This window comes from Ptychodera flava, chromosome 19 (genome assembly GCF_041260155.1).
Source record: "Ptychodera flava strain L36383 chromosome 19, AS_Pfla_20210202, whole genome shotgun sequence".
NCBI classification, from domain to species: domain Eukaryota; kingdom Metazoa; phylum Hemichordata; class Enteropneusta; family Ptychoderidae; genus Ptychodera; species Ptychodera flava.
In genome coordinates this window covers 10,138,806-10,157,380 of record NC_091946.1, presented here as the reverse complement: position 1 = coordinate 10,157,380, position 18,575 = coordinate 10,138,806, and the positions used below count along the sequence as shown (strand labels likewise).

At 37.1% G+C, this 18,575-nt stretch overlaps 1 protein-coding gene across 2 annotated transcripts; it reads left to right on the top strand.

Annotated features, from left to right (window-relative positions):
- The first annotated feature begins 191 nt into the window (after positions 1 to 191).
- On the top strand, positions 192 to 17,650 carry LOC139118518 (serine/Arginine-related protein 53-like). Of its 2 annotated transcripts, none has more exons than XM_070681851.1 (8): positions 192 to 344; positions 6,651 to 7,410; positions 7,989 to 8,139; positions 10,172 to 10,223; positions 10,666 to 10,713; positions 11,637 to 11,743; positions 11,974 to 12,126; positions 14,583 to 17,650. In XM_070681851.1, the coding sequence occupies exons 2-8, from the start codon at positions 6,716 to 6,718 to the stop codon at positions 14,697 to 14,699; spliced, it is 1,323 nt and encodes a 440-aa protein (XP_070537952.1). In that variant the 5' UTR covers positions 192 to 344; positions 6,651 to 6,715; the 3' UTR covers positions 14,700 to 17,650. The 2 variants fall into 2 exon arrangements, with proteins under 2 accessions (XP_070537952.1, XP_070537953.1); XM_070681852.1 differs by lacking the exon at positions 192 to 344 and having other exon boundaries at positions 6,657 to 7,158; positions 7,189 to 7,410.
- Positions 17,651 to 18,575: the final 925 nt, after the last annotated feature.

Here is an 18,575-nt window from a genome sequence, read left to right as displayed (position 1 = left end):
CTTTGTAAAACAATGTTTCTGCATTTATTTTTCCACTTCGTTATGATTTTAAGCATCACACACAATAATATTGTCGTAAATCTAATCATTACTTTTCTCCCCAAGAAAGTATTATCACTGCTAAATTGTCAAATACAATTTAAATCACAATACCAGCATTTCTACATATCTTGCGTACATTTGTTAAAGTCATTGCGCAGCGCCCCCAATGGCAGGTAAAAGAAATTAATCCAACATGGCAGCCGTCATTCGTCAGCGTGTACATCTTGCTGTTGAGTCTTCAAGTTAGAAGTAATTATAAAAGGGATTTTTGCTTTTCGAGCACAAGTGCATACACCAATAACGTAAGTTCGAATAGTAAGCTTAAACCCGGAATTTTGGTCGCAACACGTGATGATGATAGAGTTGTTTTGCCAGAGGTCCACACGACTCTATTCCATGATTCTGAATGTGACTGTGCTGTGTATTTGGTTTGTGCATTGCTTGTCGTTTGTGTTGTGCTGTTTTGTAGTTGTCAACATGGTTATGTAAATTTGACTTGGACTTTGCATTGATATGGGTATGAACATGATTATTTTGCACAGATGATCGGTCAACTTCTATTCTGTGATTTACAACACAAGGCTTTGAATAGCTACAGTGCACCGTGGCTGCAGTACTGTAATGTAGCTCGAGGTTTTGCCCAGAGGTGGGTCGGACAGCAAACCAAATGTTGTCTTACCGTCCGACGCACAACTCTAGACAGAACCTCGAGTTACTACACTGCAGCTAGGTTTTAATGTAACCAGTAAGACTTCATACATGAAATGTTTAACGGGAAGAATTTTCCACAAAGAAAACACAATGTACATGAATGTAAAAACATTGTAATATTACTACGCACAAAGGAGAAGATCAGTGAATCAGGCCCTGTAAAGAAAATCTTCGCAGGGTACCATGCAGTGAATGAGCCACATGCCTATGGCACAAGTATACAAGTACAAATGGAAGCACAACTACACGTAACATGCAGACACCGTTATCACTTTGCAGGCCTTTGAATCTGATGCGGATATTTAATCAAGTGGCTGTGGTATTCAACTTCATATTTTTAGCTCCCATAGCCATATGTATATATGGCAATGGAAGCTATTCTTATAGGCTAGGAAAATGTCTGTATGTATGTATGTCTGTATGTCTGTATGTCTGTATGTCTGTATGTCTGTCCGTCAACATCAAAAACTCCAAAACCGCTGCACATTTCATCTTGATATTTGGTGTGTACATGGATGATGGGCTGTAGATGAGATTTTGTTCAAATGAAGTTGTCATTGCCAAAAATATGCAAATTAAGTGAAAAAATGTAAAAACAGTCAAAATTGAAAAACTCAATAACCACTGAGCAGATTACATGAAAAATTAGCATGTAAGTACTTTGGGCTGACATGAAATGATTGTGCGCATCTTGGGTCAGTATCTTGGACTTGCTATTTTTCATGAATTTTTTTGTAATTTTCTCCATTTTTGGTCAAAAAATCTCCTGCTCTGAAACCACAAGTCCGATTGATTGAAACTTGGTATGGAAGTGCATAGGAGTGACCTTTCCCAAATTTGGGCAAATCGTGGTGAAATTTGCATATTTTTAGTTTACACGTCCATAGACTCCCATGTATAAGGCAGATCTCCATAGACTCCCATGTATAAGGCCACAAAAAATAAAAATTTAGTTTCTCATCGTATTCATATTGCAAAAAGGATGCAGTGACACAATTTTTAGTCCCCACGGATGAAGTCCAGTGAGCTTATAGATTGGGTCATGTCTGTCTGTTTGTCCATCCGTGAGTCCATCCGTTCACGCAGATATCTCGGATATTTTGACAAAATGTCATGTGACCTTGATGACCTTTGATCTCAAATATACATATTTGTCCATAACTCAGTAACCAGAAGTGCTACCACCTTTTATATATGGTATGATGGGACAGCTTATGACGCCACATATTGTACCTCATTAATTATGCACATATCTAATTTTGAGCGAGCCAATAGAGCTAGAGGTCTGATTTTTGGTATATAGGGATAACTTAGCAAAGCAATTTTTTTGACAAAAAGTCACGTGACCTCAGTGACCTTTGACCTCAAATATACATATTTGTCCATAATTCAGTAACCACAAGTGCTACAGCCTTCATGTATGGTATGATGGGACACCTTATGACGCCACATATTGTACCTCATTAATTATGTGCATATCTAATTTTGAGCGAGCCAATAGAGCTAGAGGTCTGATTTTTGGTATATAGGGATAACTTAGCAATACAATTTTTTTGACAAAATGTCACGTGACCTCAGTGACCTTTGACCTCAAATATACATATTTGTCCAAAACTCAGTAACCACAAGTGCTACACCCTTCATGTATGGTATGATGGGACAACAATTTTTTTGACAAAATGTCACGTGACCTCAGTGAACTTTTACCTCAAATATACATATTTGTCCATAACTCAGTAACCACAAGTGCTACACCCTTCATGTATGGTATGATTGGACAGCTTATGACGCCACATATTGTACCTCATTAATTGTGCACATATCTAATTTTGAGCGAGCCAATAGAGCTAGAGGTCTGATTTTTGGTATATAGGGATAACTTAGCAAAACAATTTTTTTGACAAAAAGTCACGTGACCTCGGTGACCTTTGACCTCAAATATACATATTTTTCCATAACTCGGTAACCACAAGTGCTACACCCTTCATGTTTGGCATGATTGGACACCTTATGATGCCACATACTTTACCTCAATAATTATGCGCATATCTCATTCTGAGCGATCCAATAGAGCTGGATGTCTGATTTTTGGTATATAGGGATAACTATAGGAGAGAATTTTTTTGACCAAATGTCATGTGACCTCGATGACCTTTTACCTAAAATATATGTTCATGTCAATAAATAAGTAACCACAAGTGCTATGTCCTTCGTATTTAGTAGGATGGGAGACCTTATGACAACACACGCTTTACCTCATTAATTATGTACACATCTAATTCTGGGCAAGCGAATAGAGCTAGAGATCTGATTTTTTGGCATATAGGGATTAATTAGCAATATTTTTTTTTTCAAAATGTCATGTGACCTCGATGACCTTTGACCTTGATTATACATATATATGCATATTTCAGTAACCACAAGTTCTATACCCTCCAATTTTGATAGGATATTAGACCTTAAGATGTCACATCTTGTACCTCATTTATTATGCGCATATGTATTTCTTGGCTGGCCAATACTGCTAGAGGTCTGATCTTTTTTCCCGATTTAGAACCATAACTTAGACATGCCTCATGTGTTTCAAATTGGGAACAACGACATCAGACCCTATGTGCCCATAGATCTCAACATATACACTCCAGTGATACTTCTTAATGACCACATTTTCCTGCCCCATCAAGACTAATACTCCTATTACAAGTGGGGACTATGTCATTGTAAATGACTTGTTGAGTTAATGGTTGTATCAAAGTATTCGATATATCTAATTCTGTATTTTTTCCATTTTATATTCTGAATAATTACATTAAACATATTTCACTGTCTCCAGTACATTTCATTTAAGTATTTTCACTTCATGCACTTTATCCCTTTCACACATGTTCAAATATCTGACCAGAGAACAAACACTAAATAGTCCAGGATGGGAGCTACAGTGTCATTGACGCTATTTTTGTTTTTCCGATAGATGTCGGGCACTTTGTAGAAAACGTGGCCAAATACATGTACATGTTTCAACTATGGAGATATCTATAGTGACTTAACAAGCTGTGATCATCTCTAGGGACTGGTCAGTTTCTTCGCCTGGGGGGGGGGGGGGTGGTGGATTCATGGGGGGATCACCCTGTTTTTGACTTTGGTGATAGGGGGGGTCACCATGTTTTTGAAATGCCCAATAGGGGGGGTCAGTGTGTTTTTTGAATTTCGACACAGGCTCATCATTGCCTAAAATGCATCGTGTCAGCCACAAATTTCATCATTCAGTTGCATTTTTCGGCGCGCCCTTCGGGCGCGTAACTTTAATAATCAGACATATTTTCAGCACGCCCAACTTTAACATATCAGGCATATATATATATCAGAGATATCTGTATGTTCAATATTTTTCAGCGTGCTCTTCGAGCACATTACTTTAATATATCAGACATTTTTCAGCATACAAGAAATATATCAGAGGTATCAGGTATTCGGGCGCCATACTTTAATAAATCAGAGATATATGCCAGAGATATCTTGATGTTTGCTAAGTGAAAGTGTACCATTATGAAATCTCCATTTCATATAAAAAGCATGGCAAATTCCTGATACTTTTCTGTTCTCTTTATGAGAATTCAGTATGAGAAAGCAACATGCACAAATATTTCACAATATATATTTGATAAAGTGACTTATTTTAGAGATAGAAAAATGGCAAGATATCTTTCGTTGTCATTGATGCAACTGTTTTCCTTTGTGTCTCAGGTTTTCCTTAGAATGATGCTTTTTTATGACCAAAATAACAGTTAAAAAGGCAGTTTTTGTCATCATTAGCTGTGCTTTTATGGTTTCAATGTTACAAGAAAAGGTCATCTCAGACACTGCACACATCAGATTTGGCTAAAATGCCTCTCTATGACTCCTCAGGAGATTTAATTGGATGGCTGGCAAGTCTTAACACCCATCAAAATTTTTGATTTACTGCTTTTCCCTCATTGATATTAATGATTGACATCCATTTCTGTTCAGGACATCTGGTTAAGCATATAAAATGTGAAATACATTCACAATTCATTCAAAATGTACTGTATTCAAACTTCAAGATTGACACTTTGAAATTCCTATCTTACAACTGACATGTCAACAATTTCATTAAAACACAGAATGACTGTTAAAATATAAATGTATGTAAAATATAAATATATATATATATATATATATATATATATATATATATATATATATATATATATATATATATATATATATATATATATATATATATATATATATATATATATATATATATATATATATATATATATATATATATATATATATATATATATATATATATATATATATGTTATGTCCTTTGTTTTACAGTTGTCGCGTGCAGGGGGGGGTCACCCTGTTTTCGAAATTTGGATAGGGGGGTCACCCTGTTTTCAAAATTTTGAATAGGGGGGGGGGGGTCAGCCACTTTTTGACGTCGGCAAAAAATAATCCATCCCCCCCCCCCAGGCCGAAGAAACTGACCAGTCCCCTAGCATGGTGCATGATTCCTTCGTAAGGAACTGCCTCAGGTTTCCATTTTGCCTTCAAACCCTTCCCTGCCAAACAGCAACATTTTCCCATTGATTGAGTCAGTAAAAAGTCATATTGAGCCAAAACCACACTTATTTTCACCCACTCGACTCGTCCTGTTACAGCAGCTTTAGCCTGTACAAGTCATATTTACAGTATCTGTATTTTCAGAGGGCTTCAAATGTTTAAGTTTTTGTTTAAATGCACCACATGGGACATGTTTTGCTTCATTAGTTTTAACCATAGAGGTAAAATGAGAAGGAGATGCCACATCAATTGTTTTCACCATGACGGTTGGCCATTAAGCTGCATGCTTACTTTGGAAACACCAAGCATTTCCATGGACTAATGGTTGATAGAAAGTAGGGAGGGTCTTGTAGACATCAGGAATGATTGTGAAAGCTTTATGCATGAGAATAATTGAAAAACAAGTGACTGGAAACATCTTTTTACAAACACGCCGAAATTTTGAGTCTGGAAATGACGATCTTAGCAATTTTCCACAGAATAAGCTGTTTGATATATCATCGACCAAAGACAAAGAAATGTTATATTTCAGCTGTCATTCTTTATTTTTAAGGGGAAGGAATTGATAACATGATTGCATGTGCAGTGGTATCATTATGATAGCATGTGTTCAATGGCAAATCCCAGCTAAGTATGCTCATGCACAGAGAAAGCATTAGTTGTGTTGGGAAGATCGGTTTAAAAAAAGAGAAACTTGATTTTTGCTGCCTTTTGTGAAACACTTAACAAATTACTTACAAAATCATACACTTTTCATCGTACAGATTGCAGTCTGCAATACTTTATGCTTGCATGATTTGACCCATTGCTGTCGTACGATCAGTATGATATGTAACCACCTTGTCCAAAATATGCACAGTTTGTCATTAATATCAAAGAAAATATACTTAAAGTAATTGATACTATGATAGTGGCACTCTGCACTATGTGATTACTGCCTACGATGTAAGATCACATAGTCAAAGCAAAATGACAAACGACGGTGCCTCCACAAACTTAGCTCCCAATCTGCAGAAAGATGTGCTAAAGTTGAAAGACAGCTTGAATTTGCCTCAAGATTTCAAAACTGTGTTTGAACTTACATGAATGAAGTGTGAATGGCTTTTGTAAGTTTCTAATATAGTTTCTAGATAACTCATCATGGTCCCCCTCAGTCAGCATCAAATCCCCCCCAATGTTCAAGTAGAGGGGACATTCCTACCTTATGAGAAAAATCTGGAGAAAACACACCAGTTGCAATCCCCCAAGCCATTGTAAATGTGATTACAACATTAAACAACCTATTTTTCATCATTTTCTTACAGCAAAACACTTTTGAACAAGGGAAGGTTATGATTTTGAGGTGAAGTTATTCATCGTAACTTGAGCCATGGGAAAACACAGTAAAACAAACAGTGAAGATGATGATAGGGAGAAGAAACGTCACAAGCATACAAAACATAGATCACGCTCAAGAAGTCGTGAGAGAAATCGAGACGACAGTCACAGATCAAAGAAGCGCCGATCAAAGTCCCAAAGTCCTGAAAGGGATCGAAGCTCACGCGACAGTAATAAAGCTCGCAAACGCAGGTCAAGGTCAAGAAGTACTGGAAGAGATCGTGACGATAGCTCAAAATCAAAGACCAAGAAATCAGTCAGGCGATCACGTTCTCCATCACCTTTCAGAGACACTTATTCACAGCGAAGAAACTGGAGATCAAGAAGCCGGTCACCTTTCAGAGTAGGAAGTAAATCACATGTAGTTCGTCGTAGATCAAGAAGCAGATCACGGGGTCGCCAAAGGTCAAGAAGTAGATCAAGGGGTCGACAAAGGTCAAGAAGTAGATCAAGAGGTCGACAAAGGTCAAGAAGTAGATCTCGTGGGAGGCAGAGGTCAAGAAGCAGATCAAGAGGTCGGCAAAGGTCAAGAAGTAGATCAAGGGGTCGACAAAGGTCAAGAAGCAGGTCAAGGGGTCGACAAAGGTCAAGAAGTAGGTCAAGGGGTAGAAGGTCAAGAAGCCCTTTGGGAAGTCGGTCAAAAAGATCTAAAAGGTCAAGATCTAGGTCAAGGTCAAGATCAAAGCAGTAAGTGTAAACCTGTAAGCTAGATTCTTATTGTTGACAGTTTGATGATACAAACTTACTACTGATAGAGTCCCAAAGAAGTCAATATCCTCTCACCCATAAAAATTATAGTAGCTTGCATGCAGAAGTTCACAATTGTCGCTGGATTTAAATAATTTTTTGTCATGAACACAAATTGGACAAATTAAAATTTGTGTAAATTTTGGAGTTCATAAACCAATATTTTGTTAGTTCAAGAAACATACTGATAAATTGTAAACCTATCACATCATGATACTTATTCCAATTTGACTAATTTTAATCAATGTGTTTTCATCTGATATATTTTTTATTGCAATCAAAACTCTTGCTTTCCCATATTTATAGCAAAGCATTTTGGTGGTGCCATGGATTTGAGGCCCAGAAAGGAAGACAGAAACATACTTGCAGTAGTTATCATTATGTAATTTATACTTTCTCCATATCAGGTTTATAACATTTCCATCAAAACCATCTAAAGTTTTGCTATTTATACAGTGTATGTGACAAAATGGTTTGGTTCTGAAAATAAGGTGTATTTTTTCAAAATGCCATTGCAGAATTGTCAAAGATGAATTTGGTCGGGATAAGAGGAGAAGTCGAGAGCGTTCTTACAGCCGGTCACCGAGCATCCCCAGGGTGATGTTGGAAATGGCAGTTGAAGACAAGAAATTAGACCCCTTTGCTGATATTCCAGGCTTTAATGATATGGTATGCAGCTTACAGGGCCATTATGGTCATAAATATGACATCGCTATGTTAACTTTATATTACATATGGTATGCAGCTTACAGGGCCATTATGGTCATAAATATGACATCACTATGTTAACTTTATATTACATATGGTATGCAGCTTACAGGGCCATTATGGTCATAACATGACATTGTTAGCTCCAGTTATATATGATATGCAGCATACAGGGGCATTATGTTCAGAGTATTACATCGTTGTTTCATGTGTAGTATGCAGCGTACAGGGCCAATGTAGTCATGATATGGTATCATTACGTTAAAATTATATTATACATAGTATACAGCTTTTTGGGCCATTGTAGTCAAAATATGACATCATCACAGTTACTAAATATCCAGTCTTTTGAATCCTGATGTCATGTGCTCTGGTTCAGAGTGCAACAGAAAGGAGAGACATGTTATGGTTTGTATCTGTTTGTGAATTTGTACACATGTACAGAAATTATATATGATTATGAATCCTCTGTTTCCAAAGGGGAGTCATAGTCCAGAAATGTCAGGTTAAAATGTTTATGAAAGTATACCCAATAGATGAAAAACCAGAAATCAAATAAACCACAACAAAATCACAAGCGTAAAATGACACAGAAATATGTGTAATTCTGTGCACTGGTTTATCCACACTTGTTTGGTTGTACAACTGTAACATGGTATCTTCTTTGTCATGTTTCCATAAAGCAGTTCGGTATTCATAGTGCAACATTTCTGTTGTGGTGTGCTAAGGTCAATTGTAAGTGAACTTGCCATCCGAAGTATCTTCCATTAGTGCCATTTGATTTGATTTGATTTGATTTTAGAAGTTATCTGTTCAGTGCCCATCAAAAATTAGAATGTTTAGTTTTGAAATATCAAAATGACACTCACTGTCGTCAGATGTTTTGAAAAACTCTGTGGCGCCATCATGGACAGGAAATGTACGTACAACGAAATTCAACATGATGTGAAGGAGGTTAAATTTTGCTATGCTGACAACTTTGGAATATCTATTATCTGTTATCCTAGAACTGCTAATCGGTTGGCAGAACTAAATTTTGATATTAGAGCAAAATTGAAGCCGAAAGTGTAGCAGCCTCACCCACTTGTAAAACCCTGATGTAATTTTCAGTGGTATCAATGGATTCTCTGTTTAGCACTTTATGGGAAGGCAATCAGTTTTGCTAAATGAAATGCAATCTGACAAAGTCACCACTGCATGCCGTATGATACACCTCCCAAAACAGACTCTGCATTGTGTGCTGCTAGTCACAATAACAAAGTGGAACACAGGGCAAAGGAAGGGCAACTGGAATGGTCTGTCATCTCCGGACAGTGAATTTTAGAGCAAATTCCTTCAGGAGATGACATGACAGCCACTCACAAGACATGGAAATGTCTTTGTCATTCTCCTCACACTTGGAAAAAGCGAATGAATAGTGACAGTGTTCGTTGAAAGACTTCTTTGTCACAGAACAGGAGACGTCCCACCAAATGTAGAGATAGGCTGATGTGTTTGTTTCAAATCTTGAAATCCAGCAAGACATTGATCAGTACCTACCTCTTGCATATCCAGTGGGTGTTTCACAGACACAGTGTTATTAATGTGTCTCTTCACATCATTAGGGGATAGTGGGTGTAATCTGGAATGCAAATTGAAGCATACAATGAACATTCATGCACATGAATGTAGAAATGCCCATATTTTATTCGTAGCTATTACGGCACACGTTTGAGGATAAATTGTATGCACTGTGTGTGTAGAACTCTGTGAAAGCAGAGCAGAGCAGGTCTTTTGACTCCATAGTGGGCCTATTCGGCAGATTTCTATCACCGGTTGTTATCAAAGTAGCGGAGAATGACAAACTTGATAGATGGTACCTGGACATGTTAGGGTGAAATACATACAAGCAATGTACCTTACAATGAATGGTAAAACCAACAAAAATCACCAAGTTACGGACCATCACTCTAAAGAATGTGTTTTACCGATGCATTTTTCTTTTGAAATCTAGACTCCAGCAGAGAAGACTAAGATAAGAATGCAAAAAGCATTAGAGGCAGCAGGTAAGATACATCCATCATAGATTTCCTCACTTTTAAATAAACCATTGTAAAACTTGACAACTGGATGAATTGAAAGTCTGTTCTTTGTAAACACTATGTGAGATAATGTGCTGAGCATCCTTGTGTACATGTACTGAAAATTTCACCATGCTGAGCTGCTTGCTTGGATTTCTAGTACAAACAAATCATATCAAGTAGCAACACATTTTCCTTGGATCTTGTGTAAAAATTAACGGAGGATATTTGCAATCTACTTCCAATAATCCTTCTTGAATTCATTTCTCTCGTTTAACTATTGTTTGGTAAATCATAGTATATGTAAATAAAAACGTCACCAGGGATTAATTATCATGCTATGTTGTAACAATTTTTTTCTTGCTCTTTTAAGTTTCATGAAACAAATTAAATTGATAATTTTTCATTCTCCTCCTACCTCTCGTAGCTTCAGCAGATGCAGCTCTCAGACAAAAAGGATTATTGCAAAGTGGAGGTAAGTTTTGATGCATTTAGATTGTTAAAAATAGTCCTCAATTTTTGCCATTTATGCAGTATTTGCCAACACATGTCTTCAAGATAGGATGTGCTTCGGAGACAGATATTCCCACTTTCAAAATTGTACAATACTTTTTTTGGTGTACCACCTGGGGGGTTGGGAGGGTGTCATTGTGAGCTCATAGAGTAATTAAAGTTTTCCCCATAGAGTTAACAAACAGATGGTGGCCATTTTGAATTTATAGAGTTGATACATTTGGGGAAATTTTGAACAGTGACCACTGATTTGTATCCTTTAATTTAAAAGGTAATGATTTTAAGTTCTCTGATGCAAAGTTTGAGCAAAGTTTTTTAATTTTGAGGCGTGAACTACCCCAGTTTTAAAACGTGCAACAAATATCTATGCAATGCAAGGTAATGCAAACATGAAGGTCATTGAGGTCCTAAAAACTTGTAATTTGATATTCAAATATGAAAATTTGACTCTTAAATTCTGGCTGTCAAAGTCTTCCTTGGAGATAGTGCTTACACCATTACAATCGGTCAATGGAAATGACCTGAAAAGCAATTTGAAATTGTCGCTCATTTAAGAGATTGTAAACACTAGAGGGCGCTGTCCATGAACTCCACCAGCCAGTCATGATATGGCTGTCATGAAGATTGAAAATTCTGATTTCTGTTTCTCAAGTCTCATGCTGTGTTTTCCTTGAAAGTCATAAGGCCCTCTGTTCTGTCTATGTACTCATCTTGAACTTGCCTATCATTGTTCTCTTTTGCCGTGAAACCCTGAGCACTCCCTCTACTTTGTTCATGAAACCTTGAGTCCTCTCCATTGCCACGAAACCCTGAGCCCCAAAACTCACAATACTTTTGTGTTTCATTTTGCAAATGTACCATTGTAATTCTGTTTGATGATGACAGATAAGCTGAGCCTAGCTGAACAAATGCAGAGGCAACAAGCTATTGAAGACATCGAACAAGATGGTTTTGTACCCTCAGCGTTCAAATCTTCACAGGATTCAAAACCAGTAAGTCCATCTCTTGAGAATTCCAAATTCCATGTCTTGTCAAATTTACCTCTGCCATTCATATTTGATATCTGATGTCTGCCATAAAATGTTAAGCAAAATAAGTTTTATGCAGACTTCTCAAACCAGTTTGCACTAACTCATTATTATGCTAAACATTACTGTATAAAGTAAATATATAATCATCTGTTGAATATCACCTTTATAAATATATTTTTTGTCAATTTCAGACTCCAAGTGCATCTCTTACTGGTGCAGATGAGTCACATGATGCTGCCATATTTGGTGGTGGCAGTGTTAGCTTTCAACCTTTCACTGGGGCCAAGTCACAGAAAAAGAATGTGTATGTCTACAAAGACCGAGGCCCGCTGGCATCTCACAGTGTAAGTAAAGTACAATGTAGTCTTTGCAACACTTTTTTTTCATTTTGATAAAATCACAGATTTCTTTCATGCTTCGGATTTCCACATTTTGAAAGTCAAAAATTACAAGCGCAGTACAAAAAAGAAGCCAACGTACCAGTGTCTCTCAAAACATTTAGAGCTGTTAATACTTGATTTTTCGACAAAACAATCAATTTTAATATTTTTGTTAACATATCGATGACAGAGACCAACAGATGTTTGTCTGAGGTCAGTTCAAGGTCAAAAGTGGAACACAACACTTTATTGGCCAAATTTAGCCGTAAATTACCAGATGTATCATTGAAAATCAACACTTTTTTCAATGGTTTTGATGATAAATCTTGAGTGTCAGATTGTCAGAAAAAAATGTGGTAAACATTACATGTGTGTGCAATATATTTCATACAAGGTGTGTGAGTGATTCCTTGTGAATCTTGAAAAGCGCTGTGCTCATGGGTACTATTTTCATCCACATTGCTGGCTGTCGCACACAACAGCCAGACTCACAGACTTGTATAGTAGCTTTTATGCCAGGCCACAGGTAGAGTTTCTGTGATTTAAGACATTGAACAGATTCACCATGAAGGAGATTGGTTGTATTATGCACGGTTGAAAACTGAAGTCTCACAGGAAATGAAACTCTAAATATTAGGTGAGAATTGAATGGTTTGCAGGGCAAGCAGAGGAAGTTCAAGTCGTCCACTTTGGTGTCAGTCAACCTTTGACTCCTTGTGTGTGCTACTGTACCGCCATGCGTGAAACAATAGGACGATGTTGAACCACACTGAAAACAATGCAGTTTAGAGACAAAGACTGGAATTTTGGAGACAACAATACTATTGTCGCTAATTAAGAAGGAATCTGACTTTCAAGACAATTGGGAATTTGTCATGTGGATAATTTCATAGATCCAGACAAACTTTTGAAACGTATGGGATTCTGAAATCATTGCTGAATTGCAGTGACCTCGCAACATAGCACACCCAGTGCAGTGACGTACTTCAGAGACAGAACAAGGTAGTCTCTGTGCCATTCCTTGGTGGCTTGGTGAAAGTCAATCTCTCATGCCCTCTATAGACCAAGACATGGATCCCTTTTTGCGTGCACAATGAATGATTATGTCACCACTCTTTACGTACACAAAAGGTGTTATTGATCACCATAATGAGCTTAAGGGTGTTCTTGTTTGTGCAGCACACTCCTCTTGGCACATTCAGACATTTCAAGTACCTGTAAACACTGGTGCGTAAACAGTCCTCATTCATTATGGATAGCCCCTGCTGATTTCTGTGTGTGGCAATCGTGGGTAGCGGTTACGGCCACTGGCAGTTTGGAAATGCCAGGAGGGTCTAGCATACTCAGGTCTTGAAATTTCACTGGACATGCCTTTAGCAAGCACTTCTAGAAGGTACCGATTGCTTTCCAAGCGAGCATGGATCACAACCAATGTGGCTGCCAAGTTACTCTCATCACCATGGCAACAAGCAGCCAACTATGCCATGTACCATGGGTTGCTGAGAATTCTGTCCCAAGCATGCAGCCTTTACGATTCTTAATGTTGGGCATCGTATGTCAGCATTGGCTGGCATTCCAATGTGTAAAGAATTGAGTCATGAAGCTTAGTTATTTCTGACAAACTGGTGTAATGTGTATTTTAGTCATGTCTTTCAACTTAAAACTGTTTAACAGAGAGATAAAACAGCATCCGCAGCTATTTATAGTTTTTATGTCAAATGAATTGATTGGGGAAAACAATAGAAAACATAGGTTACCTTGACAACTGTTGATTAGGACTGGGATAGTTTTCAAGTCAAACATTGCAAAAGCTTGTCTGGCAAGTCAGGTTGTTTGATTAAAATTACAAAAATGAGAAAAAGAACTTTCAAAGACAAGTCGATTGACTGCCTTGACTTTCATGTGTCCATAGTCAGTCACTTCCTCCCTGCCTCTCTCTCTCTCTCTCTCTCTCTCTCTCTCTCTCTCTCTCTCACACACACACACACAGACACACATATATACTTTATTCCAGTCTAAATTGGGACAAAGAGCAAGTACTTTTTTGTGCAACATATCAGCTCGCACACAAAACTTTTACAGTGCAATGCTCCTGCAATGAGCTGTGAGCCTTGACGTTAACCCTTCAGAGCAGAAAATAGAAAATATCAAAGGAGGTCTCAATTTGAAATGCAATACAGTCAACGCAATATTCATACACTAGATTGAGACAGGTTCCAATCCATTTCTGACAAAAATAATCAACTATGTAAACTAAGTGATAATCACAAATATGAAATGAATGATCTGATGTAATGCTGCCGGGCAGTCTGGTTTGAAATTACACAAAGTCAACATTCATAGCACTAAAAATATCTGATTACGGGATATTATCCTTTCATATTATGTGACACGTTCTTTTATTCTTCTTCTGCCAACAGTTATTTGTCAGTGCCGAGGAGAAGGAAGAAAGATGGATAAAAAAACTGGAAGCCATGAGGAATGAGAAACTGTGGAAATATAAAGCATCACTCATCAAGCAGGAGAATGAATTTTGAAAAACAATTGTGACCGTTGTAACTCTGTATTGATGTGATGTGGGAGATCATATTTATAACCGGAATAAGATGATTTTAATACGATATTAGAATTCCGGCTTCATAGGATGATACTCAGCGATTGTGATTTCTCAATGGTCTTACCGTTCAGTACTGAATTGATGACAGTCATAGGTTGCATCAGTGCAGAGTGAAGATGATTTATGTATGATACCAACATTTGGTATTGCTATCTTTGAAAAAATGGCTTTTTAATAGCGTGTGTGGGTGTGTGTGTGTGTGAGAAAGAGAGAGAGAGAGAGCATGTGTACTATAGATGCATGGTGCCCTTGCCCTGAAACTTAAGATTGTGAAATTTTTTATTAAATTTAGTAATTTCTTAATTTCTTGAAATTCACTTGAGTCAGCACTTCACCCATTCAAAGAAAATTTTAAATTCTCTTGAGTCTGGGAGAAGCCATTACTCAGTGGTGAGTCATATTAGTGCAGGGGGGGGGGGTGAGGTTGGGGGCAGGGTACACACCGTATCAGTGTCTTCATGGCCGGATGTTCCTCAGAAAGGAAACCGCCAGTAAATCTGGGAATACTAATAACAGGTTCTGTGTCTAAAATTTTTCTGAGTGATCTATCGTAATCATAGAAGGATAATATTGCTGAATGCTGATCTTACATAGTCAGTTCTACAAATGGAACTTCACTTTATTGCAAAAGCCAAGAGGAAATTCAGACAGACATAGATGAGCTCATTTATTGTAATTTCGTCTCACCTTTGTCTATTGTTACACAGTTCCCGTCCCAAGGGTGTCGTGTTTTCCCACATAATAATGCCAACATATTGAAAAGATGCTCAATTTGCAATTTTCACAGTTTTTTTTTTCTTCAATGAAAAAGGTGTAATTGCTGGGTAATGTGTCATCAGGTTTTGTTGAAGTCTGAAATTGAGGTTATTAACAAACTCTCTCACTCTCTCAGGAAATGGAAACTTATTAATGAATCTCATCCATACGACCTGTTTCTTTGTTATGTGCTTTTGGTCAACACAATACAGTAGAGATATACTGGAGGCAATAGGCACCACAAAATAAATTATCCAAGTATTGCACAGACTTGCCAAAAGGAAACTTTAAACCATTGTGGTTCATAACCAAGGAGAAAAAATCATGGGTTACAGTGCGAAGGTTTGGATGTGAGAAAAAATCTAAAAATTGTTGAAATTTGAATGTTAAAATTGTGACTGTACCTGTGTTAGTTCTGCAGGGAAATGTATTAGTATCTAATTTTCACTAATTTGAAAACACGAGGGAAAATTCATTGACTTCCCTAGCTTCATAATGAGTCTCACTCAAACAGCATATCAAAACAGTATTGTGAAAATTGAGTGTCTCAAGAACCCTCCCCGTACCATATCATCCCTAACTTGGGTGAAAGTATTGGTATAGCATCATGAAAGTGTACTTGGCAGATGTCACTGCATACCTATAGCTTCAACTGAAATGATTTCTCATTGAATTGAAACATCTCCATCAGAAAGAAAATGAGATAGCTGAGTTGTCACAAATAGCCTTATTTTCATTGGAAAAAAATCACTTTGACCAAGTCTGTTTTTACATATGAGACTTCACTCCGTCAGTTTTGAGCCAATTTGAAATTACTTTTGATGGTCTCTTACTTTTAGGTGTGGTAACACACTCCAAATTATTGAACAATCAGATTAATTTTTTTGTTAGTTTTGTGGATTTTTTTTTGTCAGTCATGGTTTTACTGTAGAGACCCCTCTCACCAACCCACCCTCCCTCCCTCCCCATTCATGCGTAAGGATCTAACATCCATTAAAGTAGGCGATGGTAATGTGGATTAATTTTAATCAGTCTAAGGGAACATTGAGCAGCAAAACAAACCCCACAATGGACATAGGTGTGAATGACTCCCTAGCTAATACCTTGCCTGTAATTGCTATGAAAATTTAATATGCAGTATCTCTATATATGCTGAAGACACTTTCTGTTAATTTCATATTATTAAATATCTTAAAGAAAGTAAATACCTTATTTTGAGATTTAATTTTACCGGTCACTCTAGCCTTTTCTGCCACCTTAAAGGGCCATTTATACCTGTAACTTTTGATGAGTTTTATTTTCTATTTTATTTTTTAACGTTAACTACAGTTTATTGTTCTACTTCCCAAAGTATGTTGAGTTACACGTTATTCAGCTTGTCAACTCATTCTGTACACGTGTAGACTACATTGTTGATGAGTGGATTCTGGTCTGGACCAGAGTTCAAATGTAAAAAGTAACCGAGTGCATTTTACACATATAGACGCTGTGTTGACCAGCTGAATAGCTGGTGTTTTAATATAGTTGACATGAAAAACGAAAATAGTGAAAGTATAAAAATCAAAAGTTACCAACCTTACAGCTACTGGCCATTAAACAGGCAACTTCTGCCGGCCCAGCCTTCTAAAGCAAGCAACCTCTGCCAACCACAAAACCTTTGAATACACCAAAGGACAATACTGAATAAAAAATATGTAAATTACCAGATTTGAACTGAAAACGGTTCCATGTTCAGTCTGTTGCAGTTGTCTGTAGATTGAATTTTTTTCTCTGACCTTATTTCCATGTTTACAATCAGCTCACATGAAATTGCAAATGTGTCTTCGATATGTGATCTTGCTGTGGTCGTCAAAATCATCTGTTGCCAAATTCATCAAATTTGTGCCATGATGCAGCTATTTTAGAGATGAAAGCAAAATTTCAAAAGTTCTTTGAATATGCTGACTGCCAGTTATTTGACATAAAGCTGTAGAACCATCGTCTTTTTAATCTCACCTACATGAGCAATATCTGTATGTTTTCATTAAATTTGATGTAATGATTTTTGATGTGTTGCATCAATTAAAAGTATTATCAACTATGCAGATTAAAAAATAGCTAACATGAAATGATAAATATCTTTTACTAAAGTCTTATCATTGTATGGGTAAATCTCACTAGCTTTGTTCAATTCCCTGCACTTAAATATCACCAATTGTCAAAATTCGTTGAATATGCAAATTACTCATTTAAATAATTAGCTGATGCAAAATGCTAATTGACTTTCACTGCATTTATATCATCTATCTTCAGTAAGTTTCATTAACTTTATTCAAGCGCTGCCAGTTTTATATCTCATATTCTGAAAGTTTGTTAAATACGCTAATGAGCAATTTCATTGTCATGAAACTGCTAGTAGCCTGGAAGGCTTAACATCCTCCACATGTATTTCTTTTGATCAATATCGGTAACAAGATGAATACGATCTTCTGATCACATCATTACGCAAATCAGCCTCAATTCATACATGCAACTATTCAGTCCTAACCATTTTACAAACAATATTTCCGTACCTAATTCCATCTGATCTGATGAGCCGTACGCGAGATATTGTGCTGTCAGTCAGACACAGAAAGACGATAGCTCACGTGTGTCAACACACGAGCTTAAATCATCTTCCCAGCCATGCGGAATATTGCCTTGGTTTTCTAGCCGATTAACCCTCCCTTGAGAATTCAAGTTACACATTCAATGTCAGCATTTGACTTTGCTGTCTCATTAGACAAATATCCACGGAAATCTCCCTCCTGCAATTCCTTTGGGTGCTGTAAACGGTTTGCCAAGCCAATACATGTCCGCAGTTACCTGCTAATAGCCTGTCTTCATTGCAACCGAACACAAGACAGTATACATTGGTGTAGTTCTCTTTGTACCAGGGCGCACCTCACTCTACATCTTGAGAGCTTTCAGTGATCATATTGTCTACAAATGCAGATATACATGCTTGTTGCCAGATATAATCATTTTCTTTTCTGCCAAACTGTATTATTTATTAAGCAAA